The 19524-nt window shown below is 48.7% G+C and overlaps 5 protein-coding genes across 5 annotated transcripts; 3 read left to right on the forward strand and 2 right to left on the reverse strand.

Moving 5' to 3' along the window:
* Window positions 1–231: 231 nt before the first annotated feature.
* bgt2 (GPI-anchored beta-1,3-endoglucanase EglC) lies at window positions 232–1683 on the reverse strand (the record flags this gene model as incomplete). The annotated part of the gene is made up of 1 exon (XM_022630822.1): window positions 232–1683. One exon carries the CDS (start codon window positions 1681–1683, stop codon window positions 232–234), a length of 1452 nt encoding a protein of 483 aa, XP_022488939.1.
* A 1920-nt stretch (window positions 1684–3603) lies between these two features.
* PENARI_c007G09975 (uncharacterized protein) lies at window positions 3604–5226 on the forward strand (the record flags this gene model as incomplete). Its single annotated transcript, XM_022631146.1, has 1 exon — window positions 3604–5226. The coding sequence occupies one exon, from the start codon at window positions 3604–3606 to the stop codon at window positions 5224–5226; it is 1623 nt and encodes a 540-aa protein (XP_022488898.1).
* Window positions 5227–6873: 1647 nt separating this feature from the next.
* PENARI_c007G11797 (ankyrin repeat domain-containing protein) lies at window positions 6874–10285 on the forward strand (the record flags this gene model as incomplete). Its single annotated transcript, XM_022631234.1, has 6 exons — window positions 6874–9152; window positions 9205–9559; window positions 9777–9872; window positions 9931–9990; window positions 10043–10072; window positions 10127–10285. 6 exons carry the CDS (start codon window positions 6874–6876, stop codon window positions 10283–10285), a joined length of 2979 nt encoding a protein of 992 aa, XP_022489330.1.
* Window positions 10286–12081: 1796 nt separating this feature from the next.
* Window positions 12082–12477, forward strand: PENARI_c007G04040 (uncharacterized protein; the record flags this gene model as incomplete). The annotated part of the gene is made up of 2 exons (XM_022630865.1): window positions 12082–12262; window positions 12317–12477. 2 exons carry the CDS (start codon window positions 12082–12084, stop codon window positions 12475–12477), a joined length of 342 nt encoding a protein of 113 aa, XP_022488895.1.
* Window positions 12478–15415: 2938 nt separating this feature from the next.
* On the reverse strand, window positions 15416–19354 carry PENARI_c007G10655 (heavy metal translocating P-type ATPase; the record flags this gene model as incomplete). Its single annotated transcript, XM_022631179.1, has 3 exons — window positions 15416–15519; window positions 15746–18846; window positions 19050–19354. 3 exons carry the CDS (start codon window positions 19352–19354, stop codon window positions 15416–15418), a joined length of 3510 nt encoding a protein of 1169 aa, XP_022489385.1.
* Window positions 19355–19524: the final 170 nt, after the last annotated feature.

Here is a 19524-nt window from a genome sequence, read left to right on the forward strand (position 1 = left end):
ACTTTATCCAGATCTACGCAAGGCTATCATAGCGAACACTTAGTTGATGAAGAATGCGATTCACTAAAATAATGTACAGGAAATCTAAAACACATCTTGAATTGTAATGTATTTCAACGAAAGTAAGAAAATAGCACATGAAAACAAGTCACGAAGTATCATAAGACAGGTTAAGGTGATTGAGGTATCATCCGACCAATCACTCCGAATCGCTCAATAAAATGAATGCGCTTAGAAGGTGAAGGCAAGAGCCAGAGCAGCGATCAGGGCACCGGCAGCGGAGCCAGTGACACGGGCAGCGGAGCCAGTGTAGGCGCTGGAGGAGGGAGAGGTGGAAGAAGAGGAGGAAGATCCAGAGCCGGAAGCAGCGTCGGAGCCGGAGGTAGAAGATCCGGAGCCGGAGGAGCTGGAACCAGAGCCAGAGGTGGACGAACCGGAGCTGGTGGAGGCAGCACCGGTGGCAGAGGCGGAGGCGGATGCGGAGGCAGAGGCGCTCTTGGAAGCCTTAGGCTTGGTGGAGGGGCGGCCAGTCACGGAGGCGGAGGCAGAGCTCGCAGGGGAAGCAGAGCCGGAGCCGGAAGCAGAGCCAGAGCTGGAGCTGGAGTCGGAGCTGGAGGCATCAGAGGCAGACCCGGAGGCGGAAGAGGAGCTGGAGCCAGTGGCAGAGGCAGGGGCAGCGGAAGAAACGAAGCCGGACTTCTCGGCGGCCAGGCCAGTGTTGGAAGAGGCGGCGGCGGAGCTGGAGGAAGAGGAGGCCTTGCAGGTGAGGTCGTACAGAGGGGTGGTGTTGTCACCGGAGCTGGAGACGCCGAAGCTGGGGCTGGCACCCTCCTCGTTGAGGATGTACCACCAGGTGTTGGTGTTGCCAAAGAGAGGGCAGGCAACCTCATCCCAGTACTGCTTAGCGTTGGCAGTGCTGGCAACAGCCAGGTTCTGGTTGTCACCGGTCACGGGCCAACCGGTCTCAGTGATCCAGACCTCCTTGTTGCCGGCGACGGCCTTGGTATTGGCGACACCGGTATCGAAGAGGGACTTGGCGTCGTCAATGGAGTTGGCCTTGGTGTTCTCGTAGAAGGGGTATCCGTCAAAGCCGAGCCAGTCAACGGCCTCGATGACAGCAGAGTTGGAGCTGTTGGACCAGGAGTTCCAGGTATCGACGTGACCGATGGAGGCACCGCTCAGGGTGGTGCCGGAGATGGCGGAGCGGACCTGGTTGATGTAGTCAACGAGCTCGGAGGGCTCAATACCGACACCAGCGTTGGCCTCGACACCGGTCTGCGAGTTACGGTAAAGATCCTCGCTGCCGACGGAGATACCGACGACGAGCTTGGTGAAGTCCTCACCGTAGGTGTCAATGGCGGACTTGAGAGCGGCGATCTCGTTGGCCATGCCACCACCGGAGGCCCAGAGACCGAGGAGAAGGGTAACCTTTTGCTTGATGGCTGCGGGGATAGCCTCAATGGGGCCGTTGGTGGTGCCACCCTGGATCATGGTGTAAAGGCGGGCACTGGTGAAGGCATTGTCAGTACCAACGAGGTTCTTGGCAGTGTTGAACTCGGTCTCGAAGTCGGACTGCGTCTTGACAGTGCCGTCAACCTTGGTGGCACCGTAGTTGAAACCCTGAAAGACAGCCTCGGAGGTAGCGACGGCCATCGCGAGGGCAAGGAACTGAACGGAACGCATTTTGAAAGTGAAACGAAACGAGTGTTTGATAGACAAATGAAAGAATTGGAGATGTGTGAAAGAAGAAAGAAAAAGCCTGGAGTAAAAGAATGTAGCCAGGGAAAGAAGATGAAGAAGATGAAGAGACAAGAGACACAAATGGGAAAGAACAGGATAGAAGAAGGAACGAGAGTCGAGCCTGGACAATGAAAACTCGGTCTAGATTCCGCCACTGCGCAGAGTTGCGGATCGGGTGGGGCGAGACACGTTTGCCGGCCCACTTTAACTTTGGTTCCTTCCAGCCGATTGGCTAAATCAGGACCTGACTGGTTCTAATTTTGTGCAAAATTAGTGGGTCTCGAAGGCTTCAGTCGATGATTTGCCCGATTCCCCCGGATATTCCCATCCGTTTCGCTGCCCTTTTTCTCCGTCCGTGGATCGGTCAATTGAAAATCTTTTGACCCTGCCCTGAGCCCTATGTCATGCGTGGGTCGGAAGGCGAGGACGGATACAGTGCAGACATTCTCGGAGACACCCTTGACGGGCGGGGACTCCGCTAACGTCCATTCTGATCAGGGGTTTATTAATCTCCTTATATTGCCTATTATTAGATCACCCCTTTATGACTTGAGATCTGATAGATTCGGGATTGGCAGGGGGATCAACGTGCTGCTTGTGCTTTTCTTAGACCACATCTGGACCGATGTCTTGGAACTATTGAGTATTGTTAATCTATATCCCTTGTTCTCTATTTTACTGTAGACATCCAGGTTCGTTTGATCTGATATTTTTTGTAATGAATAGTAAGTAACATTGGAATTCATTCATGGAGGTGCCCGAAGTACCCGAAGACAATGCGATTCACACTCCGGATGTGTGGGGCCACCCTCGGATACCACCGTCACTCTTGGCAGCCACTTCGACGTGGGATACTCCCATCCTGATCCATCATGTTGGAGATTAACTCAAAAAGGCAGATCAAACCTACTGCAACTGCCAGTGATGCGAAGTTTCTCTAAATGAGATTGAGCAGAGGCAATGGCTTTTCCAGCAGGTCTGTGCTATAACAGAGCCATACATCTGTATATAGTGCCATGAAGTACTTGGATAGTTTATACGAAACCTCGAAGCGAGCGTAACATTTTATGCATTGGTTTTGCCCTACTTTGCCCTCTCTCTTTCGCCTCTTTTTGCCCATTTTCGAGTGCCGCGGCTGAATCATATAAATTATATGAAGGTGGGGGTATGAAAGGACTTACGGCCTATGGCTGTATACGAAGAAACAGATCTCAGAATAATACTTGCAATTGCTTTCTTGTAGATGGCTCGATGCAACAAGTCATGTTTTGTCAACACTCCGAGGTCTCTGCTCCGGCAACATATACAGAAGACTACGAGGCTTGAAGATGATAAGTTGTTATGAAAGGTAAACTAATGATTCTTGAACTGGCACATGTTAGGTGGTCGTTGAAACCAATAGTACAGCACTTGCTTTATACCTAACTATAGTCGCAGTCTATCCTGCAACAGCAGTGGAGCCAAACATGTTAGTCTTGTATGTACCCGAGCCGTAAGGCTGAAACCTTTCCCTCTGTTTTCGAGTCCAGTACCTTTGGGTTGAACAATGATTTTATTTTTTTTGGGAGGTAATCTGGGTTTCATCGTTATATTTCTGTTTTCCAGTAGCACAGCGTGGTATCATTACACCTGGCTGCGCTTCATGGGGCGTTATGCTGTGATTTGTTAAAGGTATACTCTGGAATCGGTCAACTTGAGCAAGAGAAGGGTGTGAGCCTGTCAGGACTCATAATAATAATACAGTAGAAGCCCGAGTTGAAGTAAATGCCAGCTGTGCTGTAATCAGCTGTTATCAACCCCTTGATAACTGAAAGTGGGGTAAACACAAAGATCGCAACCTTCCTTCCTACATCAACTCAAATCATGGAGATCACTAAGCAACATGTCGAAAACGTCTTGAATGACATTGCGCGGCGCTGCCGAGGCCCAGGGGGTGCGGTTGCCGTCGTCAAAGATGGCGAAGTCATCGGCCAGCGGATCTGGGGCTTTGCTGACCTGGACACATTGACTACCCTCACAGCCGAGACACTCTTTCCCATTTGTTCAATAACTAAGCAATTTGTCTGTGCTCTTTTGATTGATTTAGAACGAAACCCTTCTCCAGCCTTGGCTGCTCAAGGCGATGTTCGGCAGCAGCTCTCAGCTCATCTGAGAGACCTGCTAAGCCCAGAACTGAAGGACAGTGGCTTGACGATTGACCAACTATGCAGCATGCAATCTGGTATGCGCGACTACTGGGCTATGACCACTCTAATGGGCGCGAAGCCCGATGACGAGTTTTTGATTGCCAGGGATTGTCCTCCAATGCTTGAGCTCACCAAATCATTCCAATTCGAGCCAGGGACGGAGTTTTCTTATTGCAACCTCAACTTCCACATTGTTGCTCAAGCAATTGAACGTGCCACGGGTGAATCTCTCGGGAAGCTGCTCGAAGAGCGAGTTCTCCGACCGGCCGGCATGGCCACGGCTTTCCTCTGCCCGAATACCTCAAAACACCCGCCTCCCTGTGTGGGCTACGAAGGAGACGAAGGTCACGGATACGTGCCAGCAGTCAACCGAATGGAATGGGCTGGTGATGCTGGACTCGTCGCCTCGCTGACTGATATGATCGCCTACGAGAAGTATCTCGATCGATGTTCTTCTGATCCAGTCAGCTGGTACAATGAAGCCATTGCAACGCCTAAGTACAAGGATGGTACTCCCGCGAGGTATCGGTTTGGGTTGGGTCATGTTGACATTGATGGCGTGCATACAATCGGCCACGGTGGTGCGCTGCGAGGATATCGACTGCACCGGCGTCATGCACCAGCAGAGCGCCTCTCTGTCGTTGTTTTGTTCAACAACGACGCAGACGCGAGTGGACCAAATATTGATATCTTCCGAGCTCTGCTAAATCTTCCTAAGCCTGAGGTGACATCCATCCAACCAGCCAACGAATGGTTCGGCGCCTTCCTTGATATGGACACCCAGTTGTCGATTGTCGTTACCAAGGCTGAGAAGCAAGGGGAGGTAGCGATCAGCTACGCTGGATCCCCAGAACCAATCCGGCTCAACTCCCCAGTCTCCGGTAAATCCAACTCCATGATCGCAACAATCGATGGAGACTCATTAATTATTCACCGCCTGGGCGACAATCGCAAGCTCGCTGCTCGGCGCATTACTCCTAAGGAATCTGTACTTAAAGAAGATTCTTTCCAGGGTCCATATCACTGCGCCGAGATTAATTCTACCTTCCACTGCTTCGGTGAAGCAGGCGTGTTTTATGGTATATTCGCTGGGTACCTGGGTCGGGGGCATGCAACGCCCATGCGATATCTCGGAGACGATGTCTGGGTCTTAACCTGCCCTCGTGGTCTGGATGCACCGGCTCCAGGGGACTGGACTGTAGTGTTCCGACGAGATGAGCAGGGTTCTGTCGCCGGATTTACAATTGGCTGTTGGTTGGCCAGGGGGCTCAAGTATGAAAAATGGCCGAAGCATACATGAGAATGAAAAGTATGCCGTTCGATCTGATTGATTCTGAATGATCATGAGTAAGCCAGTCGGCAATATGCTTTCCGCTACATCATATATCCAATTATCCTATTATCCAATTGTATCCCCCGTTTCTAACTCTCGTACTCATCATCCCCATCCGGACGAAAGAACTCTCCCAGGGTCAACTCCTCAAACAACGAATATCATTGGAAGGTAGCGGCATAAGAAAACAGCGAAGGCATACTGCGATCATACTCCATAGTGGGCTAATGATACCTTGTTGTAGCGCCATGTCCAGTCGACAACATAGAGATCTCATCCTGACCATGCTCAATGGCAAATAAAAGCAACTTCCACGCTTGCGGCACACCATCAGGGTGAGCTGTGAGATACTGAGGCGGGAAGTTTCCAACGTTGGGCATTGTAACTAGGTCCTGACCAACCTTGGAAGCCAATATGAGCTATGGTTGTTATGTAGCGGATAGGCAAACCATGGCATGGGTCTCGGTCGGATGAGTTGAGCTGTTCAAGGCTTTCAATCATCAGCTAGTGGAAGTGGCGCCTGACGGTTCCAGCTCTAGTACATCAAGGTGGCATCTAAGATAGCCAAAGATAATGAACAGGAGCTCGTTTGGAAAGTTTTCGAAAGGCATCTTTGGCGGTGATGCACGGAACTACTTCACCGATGTTGAAAATTGATTGGAAAAGCCGACTGAATGAACCGGGTATATGGCTGTCATTCCAGGGGTATTCCATTTACAAATCGACGGAAGAGCTCGCGTGATGAACAGCCCTGACTAAATAAAGACCGTGGTTGCTAGTGACCATGGTGTAGCGGGGGAACAGACTTCTAAGGCGCATTGGAGTATTTGCATTGTCCTCCAGGGATTGGTCCAGGTGTGATAGAGCGATAGTCCATTTCAAATCCTCTTTAATTACTGCTTGTACATATCCCTCTTTCTCTGAACGGCTATGAAGCATATGTGCGAACATGGTTCACCACCAGACCAGCCTCTTCCTGAAGCATCCCATGCCAAGCTCGATCACAACGCAGAGCTGGCGTGCAGCTACCTGTTCTAGTTTGTGGTCTTTAACCAATGAAGAACAGTTGCTAACTTGCTCCTATTTTTCTGTGCCTGAAGATGCGCGTCGTCCTTTACTTGGCCGGAGGTGAATGAGTTCACCTGACCTCATTCTCTGAGAAAGGCTACTCAGAAAAAAACTTCTCGAACCGATTGATCCAGGTTTCTTGAGACCGCTGGCCTGGCTCGGGGCGGCTACTCGAACGGTTTTGATTGGTTTGACACATGCAGCGGCTGTATTGACTGAGCGCGGACATAATGCGGAACAGATTGCGGCACTAAACATGCAGGAGGGTTGTGGCATAAGCTAATTGGCTCTCTGAACATATTGAGGGCGCGGAATGAGCGCTAGTCTGTCGAGCCTCATTCTCCAAGGCACTTGAGGCGCAAGCACACTTGGGTTCAGCTGCAGAGAGGGGCTATAGCTGAATTTACCTGCAGCTGACCGCGTAGGCAACACTACTTAGGCAGCAAATCGATTTCACTTTGCTGCCCAAAATACCACGGAGCTTCAAGCAATTCAGACGAGGGAACTTTGTCCAATATATCCTTAATACAATTATCTATCGCCAAAATGTCAACTCTTTCAGATGACGAAGCCATTGCCCGACTCCAACAAGATTTTCTTTCTACAATTAGTTCGGTGGTAGAAAAGCCAAATTCGGTGGTGAAGAAGCCGAAGTTACTGAAGAAAAATATTAGAAGACTGGAGACATACCTGAACAATCCGCACCTTGAAGTCAACTTTGAAATAGACGGCTTCTCGCCTTTGGAAAAGGCAACGTCAAGATGGTGGGTGCTTGAAAAGCTCTTGGAGCTCAAGAGCCTTGACCTGAACTTTCGCACGCCAGATGGCCGAACGAGTATCTTTTCTGCAATCGAGTCACCCCAAACTGATTCTTTAAAGCTTCTTCTTCAAAAAGGAGCCGCCGTTGATGTGGTTGATAACAAAGGCCGTACGGCGATTTCAGTAGCTGCAGAATATGGTCGAATTGATCATATGAAGCATCTCGTCCAATCCAACGCAAACATAAATGTGAAAGACGTGAATGGATGGACTCCAATTTCATTTGCAATTTCAAGAAGCCAAAATGATTCAAATGATTCGACGAAGTACCTGCTATCGCAGAAAGACATTCATCTAAGCAACCACGACACCGACGGACGGACATTAGCGGTTATTGCTGCACAGGGTGAAAACATTGAAGGTCTAAGGCTTCTGCTCGATGCAAATATTACTGTCACCCCAATGGACAGAATCGAGCATAGCCCTTTGCTATGGGCTATTCTCCAAATGGATACCATCACCGCTCGCCTGATTCTCAGGGCTGATCGTAGCCTTGTTGATTATAAGGTGCAAGGCAGGACTCCACTGTCGATAGCCACAGAGATTGGTGACATCGATATGATAAAGCTTCTAGTTGAGTTAGGGGCTAATGTAAATCTGGCGGATGATTTCGTTTGGCCTTCCCTGAGAGACTTTTCATTCAAAAGCTATTTTCCATCCGATGAATTTCTTCGGGAGGTTGATTGCTTTGTGGAAGGTGCTAGATGTGGCACAAATTGTCGAAAGCCGCTGCTTGTTGCTGCTGAATTCCAGCATTCAGAAGTATTAAACCTCCTTCTAGAGGCAAAGGCAGACATAAATACGAGAGACGCGGAAGGGCGGACAGCACTTACCTGGGCAATCAGTCGAAAACTGGAAAAGACGGTCGAACTATTGCTCTCGAACCCTGAGATCGATATAAATTGTCGGGATATGAATGGCCAATCTCCGTTTGCACTTGCCGCTGGTATGGGCAATGTATGCATGTTGGAAAAGCTCCTCAAGCAAGGTCCAGATGTGAACTCAGAGGACGACAACCAAAAAACACCGCTATTGTTAGCTGCCACAAATAGGTGCCTAGAGGCAGTTGAATTCCTGTTGAAAATCCCGGAGATAGACGTGGATCATGTGGATGACCATGGACGAACGCCTTTCTCTTTCGCGGCAGAAAAGGACTCATTACCAATTATGCAAGCGCTCCTTAATAAACAAGCCGATCCACACAGACTTGATAATCGGGGCTGCACGAGCTTTTGGTGGTTCCTTCAAACACGACACGCGTGGCTTAGCTCACCACAGCCGCCAAATGTTGCAGACTGGGATCCGTCAAGTCTACAAGCCTTGATCTGTGCCCTACCAACGCCCTACAAGAAAGACCCTTCCGGTCGAGACTGGCTGTCTTGGGCCGCTTCATATGGTGATGAAGAGATCGTGAGATGCCTTCTGCAGTGCGGCGAGGAGGTCAACGTCAATGCCCGAGACGATACCCGGGAGACTTTCTCGAAGACTCCGCTAATATGGGCGTTGGAGGGAGAGCACGACTCTGTAATAGATCTGCTCAAAGATGGTGACAATATTTCATTGCATTTACTGGTCGAGGGGATAAGATCCGCGAGTAAAGAGTATTGTTTAAGACTTATGAGAGCACTCTTGCAGGCAGGTTACAATCTCAATCAAACCGACATGAACGGACGGACTCCTCTACACAGTGCGTGCCGGACAGACGACAAAGAAATAGTTTCCATTCTCATCAATGCCAATGCCAAACTCAGTTGCAAGGATCATACTGGAAATACCCCTCTGCAAATCGCATTGCACGCGAAAAGCAAAATTGTCGTGGATACCCTTCTGAAAGCTCCCTCGGTGGACCTGAACCCTGTCAGGTCAGAAGAGTGGTTCAGCCTTGGGAAAAGACGGGCTGCGTGGGCTCAGGTCACAAAGAAAATAGGCAATGAGGGGTTCGAATTGAAACTGGAGAACGATATTGCATGTGTCTTCTTGCCGTGTGCGAGGGAGATCCGTCTTAGGTGAGTGGTTTATACTTAAACGGATAGCGTTTAGGCTCACTGCTGTTTCTAGTCTTTGTGGAGACAAATCTGTTTGGTCAAAGTTGTCCGGGATTTTAGGCATAAAAGATCTCCTTACGGGCCAAGAAAAGTATTTGAAACACGCTCAGAGAGGCTTCGGCAATCAACTTGTTACATACGTACAGATTGAGTTCCCTGAAGAGGCAGGGGAGGAATTTCATTGCCCGTGGGGTATCGCCTGGATCAGCCGTCAGACAACGGACGGCCCTGCTCACGCGTTTATCAGCACTCTTCCCGACGGATGGATACCAAATGACTTTGCTGATTTTTTGGAGCAGTTTTTAAAGACTGTACGGCAGCGATGGAAAGAGATGTGTTCCCACGCAAGCAGAAAAGTTGAGCATTTGGTGAGTGACCAAATTGATTTCTCCAGAATGCCAAGCTTAATGAGTCCGTAAATCACAGCGAGGTGAGCAGGTAAGGAAAAAAGGGAAAAGCCTGAATTTGGTTGATCGACTTGCCAAAAACTCCCGATCGCGCGCAAGACTTCGGCAATGCCTAGAGTCGCATACTGAGCAGCTCGCGGAGATGGTTACGCTCAATACTTCACTTGATTTGAATCAGAAATCACGCATCACAAAGGCTATTGATGAGATTGAGCACAGCGTGACCGCGAGACTTGACTATTTAGAGCAGGCTGTACGAGAACTTTTGCAGATTGTGAGTTTGCAGCTAAAGCTTTTGCTTTCTGACACTAAAATGACATGAACTCCTACAGGAACTTGCTTGGATTTCCACGAACGAGTCCGCCAGTTTCAAACGCCTAAGTTGGATTACCGTGAGTATTTCGGACACTTCCATCGTGGAATTGCTAACATTCAACCTGCCAGTTCGTCTATTTACCTTTGATGTTTGTGTCCGTGAGTTATGCACCATATCCTATCTATTGCAACGAGACTGACAAACAACATCAGAGCCTTTTTGGGATGAATGTGAACTTGCTTAAGGATTATCCCGACTGGAGATGGTACTTGCTTTTTAGTGGATTATCGCTAGTTCTAACCGGGACTCTATGGATAACATTTAAATTTCTCTACGCGAGGAAGACTTCGAGTTTCTACTTCAACGGCTGATTTCTCTGAAGTCTCTAGGAGCATACCAAAATATACACTGCTTAGACAATTGGAGAAGTCATTTCAACGCCAGCGTAACTATATTTGTTCGCAATCCGAACCAGGAATCTAAATCTAGTACGACATATATCGCATGGTTCCGTGCCCTATGTGGCTATTATTGATTTTGACGAGGCCCTATTTCTTACTCGACGTTGTTGCGGAAGAACGGATTTCTAAGGCGCATTGGAGTATTTGCATCGTGCTCCAGGGATTGGTCCAGGTGTGATATAGCTATGTTCCATTTCAAATCCTATTTAATCACTGCTTGTACATATCCCTCTTTCTCTGAATGGCTGTAGAGCATATGCGCGAACATGGTTCACCACCAGACCAGCCTCTTCCTGAAACATCCCGTGCCAACCTCGATCACAACGTAGAGCTGGCGTGCAGCTGCCTGCTCTAGTTTGTGGTCTTGAACTAATGAAAGAACAGTTGCTAACTTGCTCCTATTTTTCCGTGCCTGAAGATGCGCGCCGTCCTTTACTTGGCCGGAGGTGAGTGAGGGTTAGGATGACGTGGTCGGTCGTGAGGACTGGGACGAAGTGGAATACCTCTCGGTCGACCACCCTTCATACACGCGTGTTATAAGACAATACGAGGGACATGTGCCGAGCAGCAAGAGATCATAGAAACAGGAAGGGCTTCGACTTTGCTGAGCGTTGCTTTCAAGGTGCTCTCTAACTTTAAGGATTTGATATTGGTATTCCGCCAAACACGGGGCCACAAGGATTGGGAGGGAGATTATCAAGAGTTGTATAATATGACAGAACAAAGTCCTATGAGCACCATATCCAGCTGATCCTGGCTGCTATACAGGGTCACAGGGTGACTTTAAAGGCTATTCAGCGCACCTTTTTTTTATCGAAATATCCTGACAATCCTCCGTCGGAAAGGTACCGTTGGAATTCTCTGAAAACTCCTCTCACTGAGCTCCTAGGATACGCCCCAAGCTTACGGCTTATCGGAAGCGACTTCCCTTTGGTATTATTGTATCGCGCAAGTCTGAAGATACATGAGTTAGCATAAACTTATGCTCAATATAACGTTTCATGCACCTGTAGAGAGCTCTATACAATGCAACGCTGAGTCCTTACGCTCTCCCGGTGTTCACGATGTCAAAGTCATTGACTAGGGAAAACATACCTCTTTGACACCAGCACACGTTGGCGACATGACTGGCTTAACAATTGAAAGAGGAAAAAGGCTTCATAAGCTCTCATCTCCGTGCTCATTCGAGGAGAATGGAAGTTGTTCTTTAATGACGGTGGACTTGTTTCTGTTCCCAAAGCTTAGGAAAAGTAAACCGAGACCTTCATAGAAGCCGTTGTTACTATGCTTGATTCGTTGAAACATGACACAACTTGGCCCAACTGCCTTTCTATCATTTCTTAATTTTTACTCTTGATCACAATTGGATTCCTATGTTACCGTGTGTAGATTGTTAAAGTAGATGTTTAGGGTGGCCGGGCCGCTTGTGAATTACGTTAGGCTGGCGGGGGTATTAGTAATCTCATTTATACAAGGAAAACGCTTCGCCGCAGCTTCGCATGCAGAGGTAATGCTGGTTCGAAGGTTAAGATTAGTTTTCTCCATTCCATTCGGGTTAGCTCGTGACCTTTGTTGTGTATTAGTAAATCCTCCTTTCCGTACCCCGTTCTCACCCTTAGCGCCTTGGGCGGAACTTCAGGCATCACTATCCCCCCGTGCCGTATTTTGCTTTTGATCCCTTTCAGTTTCTACCCATTGCACTACAAATGGCGCCTCTCAACTTCCTGATAGCAGGCTTGAACTTCACGCGGGCTGAGACTGTCGGGGCTGGATTCTATCGATTTGTGGCAGACCGCTCTCTGGTCTTGTCCGGCGCGGAAATCCTCTCTGAGGCCTGGTCAGAGGAATCATGGTTGACAAAAGCCTCAGAGTGGCTTTCACGTCCCGGTGAGGAAATTCAGTTTTCTGCTTCAAAACCATAATATTAACGGATTGTCAAAGATGTTCTCGCAATAATCACCGCTTGGTGGATCACCTTCTCCATTGTCATTACAATTATACTGTGCCTTGGGTTTGGGCCTGGAGGGATTGTTGCAGGTTTGTCATATTCGCGTGTCGCTCGTTGGGTGAGCACCGAGGGCTTCTGCAAGCTGACACGTTAGATAGGTTCCCTAGCGGCCGCTTTTCAATCCTTCATGTATGGTGGATTTACTCCAGCAAGCGGTATCTTTGCGACATTGACTAGTATGGCGATGATCGGCATACTCATGCCTTTCGCAGTGATACTTGCGTGTACGCTCGCAACTGCAGTTGCTGTGATTGTTTGGAAAGCCGGGTGTGGATTGCCATGACGGGGTTTTGAAGCTTGACTCTCGCATGAGGTATGGTGACTGCGCAGAGGATATGGATTCGGTATACATTGAATTAGGAAAGTTTATGGATGAAAAAGAATGTTAGCAAAATGCCAGATCAGGCAAACAATATTTTTATTCTAGCCGCCGCCAAGAGATCCGGGGCACGGGCCCGGCCCCGGCCCGCCTTGCAAACTAACTTTAGCTTCCAATGATAGCCGGAGGAGACACTTCCAAATATTATTGCACAGAGGCGGAAAGAAATGCTTAATGATTGATGTAGGGCAAGACTGAGGGCTGTGATCAGGATCAAAGACCTAATCCGATTCTTGAGTGTTGTTATCAGAGAAAAAGCGTTCGAGATACATGGCTTTTTACCTCTCGTCGGGCCGATTACGCCTTGTCAGCCTGCAAGCTGAGGCGGGCACGTTCGTCCAAGTCTCAAATTCAGACGGCAAGGCTCAGCAGGATCGCTTCCGACGAGGCCTGTCCGCCAATCGTCTCTATATCCAATGCACAGTGCATAGAAATACCGCACGAGTGACCAGCTTCTCATTCGAACACGGATGGGTCCTCGAAAATCGCGGCCATTGCATTGATCGGCCAGGTTGTGACCAAGTCTCGAGCGCCCAATAGTTATACTGTGCGGAAGACTTCGATCCTATCTCTGGGACAGCTTATCATAGAATACAGACCAGCTAAAACGGCCTGGATCTGAATATCTTGGTCGTGTGCGGAGTTTTCGGCTATCTGGGGTTTAGAGTGCGTCGATGATCAGGTGTTTTATTCGAAGACTTGCAAAGCTGCCTGGCGACTGAGCTTTACTAGTGGAATACCCCCTTACCTTACGGGGCTTAGAGCGATACCGTATAAATACACCAGGATTTTGGCCGTTCGGTGCCATCCCTGTAACTGCCATTTAATTGCGGGGCATGCGCAAATACTTAATGTATTATGTATGTACGCGATGTCACCATAGTTGAGTAGTACTGTTACAGCATGAGGGATTGAAAGGAATGGTGGCCTGTGTATATCTCCAATTTCGTGACTCTTTTCACTGTTGATGTTTGTTTGGCCCATCTTTCTGAAAAGACCGGCGTATGTAATTGAGAATATTAGTTGTATGAATTTGTAAGCTATATCAAGGGAACTGGGTAAAGGAGTGCCACATGCATCAAAACTATTGGTTTGAGCCCCTTGTTGTGTGGGCGGTGCTCAGATAACGAATGAGGGCGCTCATTTCCCAAAGCCTTTGAAGCATGCACCTACCGTGAGTATCTTCTTTCTGGTTGCAACGTACAACTTTTTTCCAATCTGACTCGTTGTGCTATATGCAGTCACCATGGAACAATCACATGTGGGGTTCCTTAAGCCTGATAATACCAAACAGCTTACTGGACATTAAGTAGCAATCTAAACAAGACAAGCATGGTGGTTATGTGCCTCGAGAATCGCAAAATCGCTATCCTATGCATCCAACTCCCGAGCTAGGTGCAAAGATAGGCGAGATAGTTCAAGGCACGTTTCTTAATGGAACACAACACAGTCCTTCCAATCCAGGCAAAGGCAAGCACGGCAGAGGATATGTACCAAAGAGCGCTAGGTGATTGTTTGGTCGTTCACGTTTCAGGCGTACCTATTGTAGGCTGAGTTCCATTTTAATCCACACGCCGAGGTTGTAGTAGGCTACCGTAGTTATTGTCTCTGTCTTTTAGCTAGTCGCCAGCCGCTATTTCTATATACCCTCTACCTGTTTAATATCTAGGTTAGTTTGTAGGATCTAGTTGTTGCTAAATCCTACAGTAACGAGGGTATTTAGAGCTCCTTGGCTATCCTTAACCTTGTAGGTAATGTTACGATTTCCGTAGGGAGTAATAGGGTATCCCTCAAATATAATAGACCCCTACGGTGATGTTTTTTCTATCAGGACCACTGCCTAGATCCACAGTGGGGAGCTATCTATACCGCAGATGGCACAGGATGCTGGCTGCAGTAGGAGTACCATCATGAGAATCTCTTCCAATATACGGATGTCCGGCAGCGTCAAATCACCGCCTAACAAAGGCGGACGGCCCGTAGCATCACTTCAGTCATGCTCGAGGCTTTTTGTATGATTATTTACTCGAAAAACCCACCCTGTATCTTGACGGGATGGCAATTTTCCCGTGGGACAAATTCGCTATCAAAGCAACGAAACCTAGCATCAGCCGAGCTCTTAGTCCATAGTCTGGTCCAAAAAGACTGCCCGAGTCAAGGCCCGAGAGCGCAATTTAGTCCTGCGTGACGAATATCTCCACTTTATTTCTCACTTCCAGTCTTACAACCTTGTCTATGTGGATGAGTCTGGACGTGATAAAAAGCTAGGCTTTAGGCGAACGGGTTGGTCCCCGCTAGGCATAGCACCAGTTCAAGTATCTAAATTCCATCATGATAAGCGATATCTGATACTGCCTACCTATGCCAAGATGGCAATTTTTCTGTCTCGAGTGTTCCAAGGCTCAACCGATGCGTCTGTCCTTGAGAACGTTATTGAACAGCTTCCCCAGCACCATCTAAAATGGCGCGAGCCAAAGTCTTTGATAGTCATGGACAATGCATCCTTTCACCACTCTGCAGGGGTAGAGTAGATGGTGCGGGTTTTTTTGCGGAGCTGAAAGCTTCGCATTAGCAGTCATACGAAAATAATCCGCGCTAAAAATACGATAACTTCCTCTAATGCCGTGTCGACGTGGAGTGGCATGGAATAAAATCACGTAGGGGCTTCCGGCACGCAGGACTGACCGTTGAGAAAGTATAGCGCCGCTAGCCCGTTATGCTCACTATCATATGACGAGCCACGGCTTCCGATCGAACCTAGAGAATGAAAGCAATTTATCCCGCAGCCTTATCCCGGGACAATCTACAGTTTGCAGAGCATGCCATTCTCGCCTTCGCTGTCTTCAACGTATGGTTTCACCAGTGTCGATTCTTTTATACTATCGGCGGTATGCAGCCTTAAACAACTCCAGGTTTCCTATTGCAATTTTCTAGTCTCATTGGCGATCTTGCGTTGGCCTATATCCAATCCCAGGTAACCTACTTCGCAGGAGTAGACTGCTGCAGACAACGCTCACGCTGCTCAACGCCATGGCTAAACTGGCCCAGACTGGGTCGAGTCTGATATGTCCCCCGCTGGCTTTGACAGGATATAAAGCTCCAGCAGCCACAGGCAAAGCGATGAGATTGTAAACCAACGCCCACGCGAAGTTGAACTTGATTCTCTTGAAGACAATGCGACTGAGGTCAATCAGTGTGAGCAATGAGTCCAATCGAGATGAAACAAGAATAAAATCGGCGGAGGAGATGGCAATGTCGGAACCAGAACCGATCGCAACTCCCACATCTGCCATTGTCAAGGCGGGAGAGTCATTTATCCCATCGCCTACCATGGCTATCGTCGCCCTCCTGCCTATATATTCATTTGCTCTTCCGAAAGCATTCCGAGAGGCTTTCTTCAACGTCTTTTGGAGGTATTGAATTTTCTCGGCTTTCTGGCCTGGTAGCACATTCGCAATTATGTTTTCCTGGGCGATCCCCACCATCGTACCAACAGCGGTGGCGGTTGTCGGGTTATCTCCAGATATCATCCAGACATCAATTCCCCTCTTTTTAAGTGCACGGATAGTAGCGGATGCTTCTGGTCGGAGAGGATCAGAAACTGCAAGGCTCATCACTAAGTCCCACGATGCAGAGGCAGGAAGTGGTGGCCCAGTTCCATCATCTGAGACGACTTTCATGGCTACCAACGAGATTGATTTCCCTTGAGCTTTCCACGTGTTAAGCGTCATCGAGGTGGAGTTTGGAATATGGACATTATAATCAGTCATGAGAGCCTCATTCCCGATAATGACCATCATAGTCTGCCTCGGGGCTGAGAATTTGCCTTTCATACCCTTGCCGGGTATCTCATCCAAATTTTCCACATGGACTGACGCTGTCTCCTTTGATTCGCAAAATGAGACAATGGCCTTCGCGATCGGATGGCTGCTGTTCTCCTCTAGTCTCCTGATTATGGCTCGGACTAAAGGTTCATCGCCACCAGTCACAACCTTATGGTTTGTGACCACGGGCTCTCCACCCTGTGTCAAGGTGCCGGTTTTATCGAAGACGACGCAGTCTAGGCCACTGGCTTCCTGGAATGCTTCTCCTCCCCCTTTGACAAGAATTCCGTTTTGAGCTGCCAGGCCACCACCAACAAAGAGAGCAGTTGGAGCGGCGAGAGCAATACCACAAGGGCAGGCTATGACGAACACAGCGATAGCAAACTGCAGTGACCAAAGTAGCCATCCTCCGCGATCGAGATCCAGATAATCACGCGGAAGTGCTCCAGAAAGGCCAAGGCCGAGCCACACGATCCATGTGGAGATGGCGATGAGAGTGACAACTGGTACAAAATAGCTGGTCAGAATGTCCGCGATACGTTCAACTGGGGCGCGTCGCGTTTGGCCTTCCCTGACCACGTCAACAATTTGATCCAATAGAGACGCTCCAGAAATACCACTGGCCCGGATAGAGATAGGACCGCCATTGTTTATAGTACCCGAAAAGACTTCGTTTCCCACCGACTTCTTCACAGGTCTAGATTCACCTGTAAGACTGGATTCATCAAAACAGGCCTCGCCCTTGATAATATGTCCGTCGCATGGCGGGGAGCCACCACTTGGGACTCTGACGATGTCACCAATTTCTAGAAGGTCTGCACTGATATCTCTCGCCTGCTCTCCGTCATCTTCATAAACGAGTGTGGCTTCTTTTGGCCGAAGCTTTGTCAGCATCGTAACCGCGTCTCCTGTTTTTGCTCTGCTATACGCTTCAATGAGTTTTCCAATGAGTAAAAACATAGAGAGAAAGACGACCGAGTCAAAATAACTCGCACGGTTGGAATTCACTGCCAAAGTCGAGGAATGCGTGGCTGCAATGGCTAATTCGGAAATAGACGAGAAGAACGCAATAGACGTGCCCAAGGACATAAGCATATTCATGCTTCCAAAACGGTAGAATCTCTGGAGGATAGGCGTCGTACTCCCAGGCTTCCATAGTGCGTATATCTCCTTCAATGCACGGCGATGGAAAATATCAGCGGCAAAGAAGTATACAGGACAAGCTAGAAGGAAGGAAGCCCAATCCCCACGCCGAACTTCACCAGACCACATCGGCTGCATGAAGAATTGCCGAATGCGATTTTCTGATGGCACCAGGCTCATAAAGACGATCGTAATAAGAAAGGTTGGAATAGCAACAGCGATAGAAAGAGCGGTCCGAAGTAGGAGGCGTCGCTGTTCGCGAGCATTTATCTTCTGTGAACGCTCTTCCAATGTTGGAGGGTGATAAATGGTGGCCTCTAAATTAGGGTCTGCTGTTGAAATCGAAGCCAGGATGTGCCGAATGGTGAAGCTAGGGGCGTTCGGCATATAGCTGACCTTCAAGATGGGATTGCCCATACTCAACAGTGAATCAATCGTTACTTCTCCAGCACACTTCTTCAGATACCCAATGATTCGAGGAGGGCAATTATCACAATACATTCCACTGACGTGGATGGAGATCTCTCTCCGCCGATTTGGGCATAGCGTGTGGCTCAATTCGTTGACATCATTCAGCGTGGCCTCATAACCAATATCCTCGATAACCTCTGCAATCTCAGGCAGGTTATGTTTGCCTTCGAATATGACCGTAGCGCTGTTGGAGAGAAGATTTATGTCAACTCTTTTTATCCAGTCGAACTTCTTCAACGCCCCTTTGATAGCCCCAATACAGCTACTGCATGTCATCCCACCCACAGAATATGACGCTTTCAAAGTGGTAATTTTGGGCTCGCGGTCGGCCTTCTGTAGAGCAGGAGATTCATCGACATGTTCCACTGTGGCCTCATATCCCACGTCTTCAATAACCGTAACAATATCAGCCACGCGGCTTTTGTGCTGAATCGTAACCACGGCACTGTTGGTAAGAAGAGTAACATTCGCGGACTGCACCCATGATTCCATCTCGAGTGCCTCGGAGATCTTGCCGACGCAGGTGCCGCAAGTCATTCCCACAATAGATACAGTCACTTTCATAACCCCCAGAGAATCCGCGGGGTCGACAACCACCGAAGGTTCATTCACGGCATCTATTTGCATATTCAGTTTCTGTCGCTGCCTGCGTTCACACAGTAGATACCTTGCTCCACGCTGGAAGTAGAAAGGGGTTTCTCTTCCGATATCGCCCCTTTCTCTGCACGGCAAATATCACATCGTTCGAAGTGTCTGGCTATTCTTTTCTTTTCGGACTTATTGGCCGACTTATAGCGCTTCGACCATATCTCCGCGGCCCTATCGATCCATCCGTCTTGCCCGGCCAACGCGCTCTCGTTGGCGGCGCCATCTTCAGTATTAAATCCAGCTTCCGCATCTCGCACCACATTGTAGATCTCAAAGCCAGCATCACCAAGCGCTTTTGAGAGGGTTAACTCAAGTAGAGACGGATGGTGGCGAACCGTAACCGTATGAGAGACAAGAGACGTATCCACAGAGCTAGGCCTTGGTACAAGCCGGAAAAGAACCTCCTCAATGTTCGACACGCAAGAGGCACAATGGAGGTTTGACAACAAAAACGTCGTGATACGACTTTGGGAATGGGCACGTGGCCTAGGTGAAGACCCAACCATACTGGGACCGGGATCAGTCTTCAACAGTACGGCTTTTCAGTGGATGTTATAAAGGTAACTGCTTTTCATCAATCTTCAAGGTGAAAGAGCAGGGCTTAAAGTAGCATGGCACTTTCTGCCTTTATGGGGACGGTCTCGTCATTCCGGCACACGGTCCTGGTCAGGTCCAC

The sequence above is a fragment of the Penicillium arizonense genome, assembly GCF_001773325.1.
Source record: "Penicillium arizonense strain CBS 141311 chromosome Unknown PENARI_contig007, whole genome shotgun sequence".
NCBI classification, from domain to species: Eukaryota; Fungi; Ascomycota; class Eurotiomycetes; order Eurotiales; family Aspergillaceae; genus Penicillium; species Penicillium arizonense.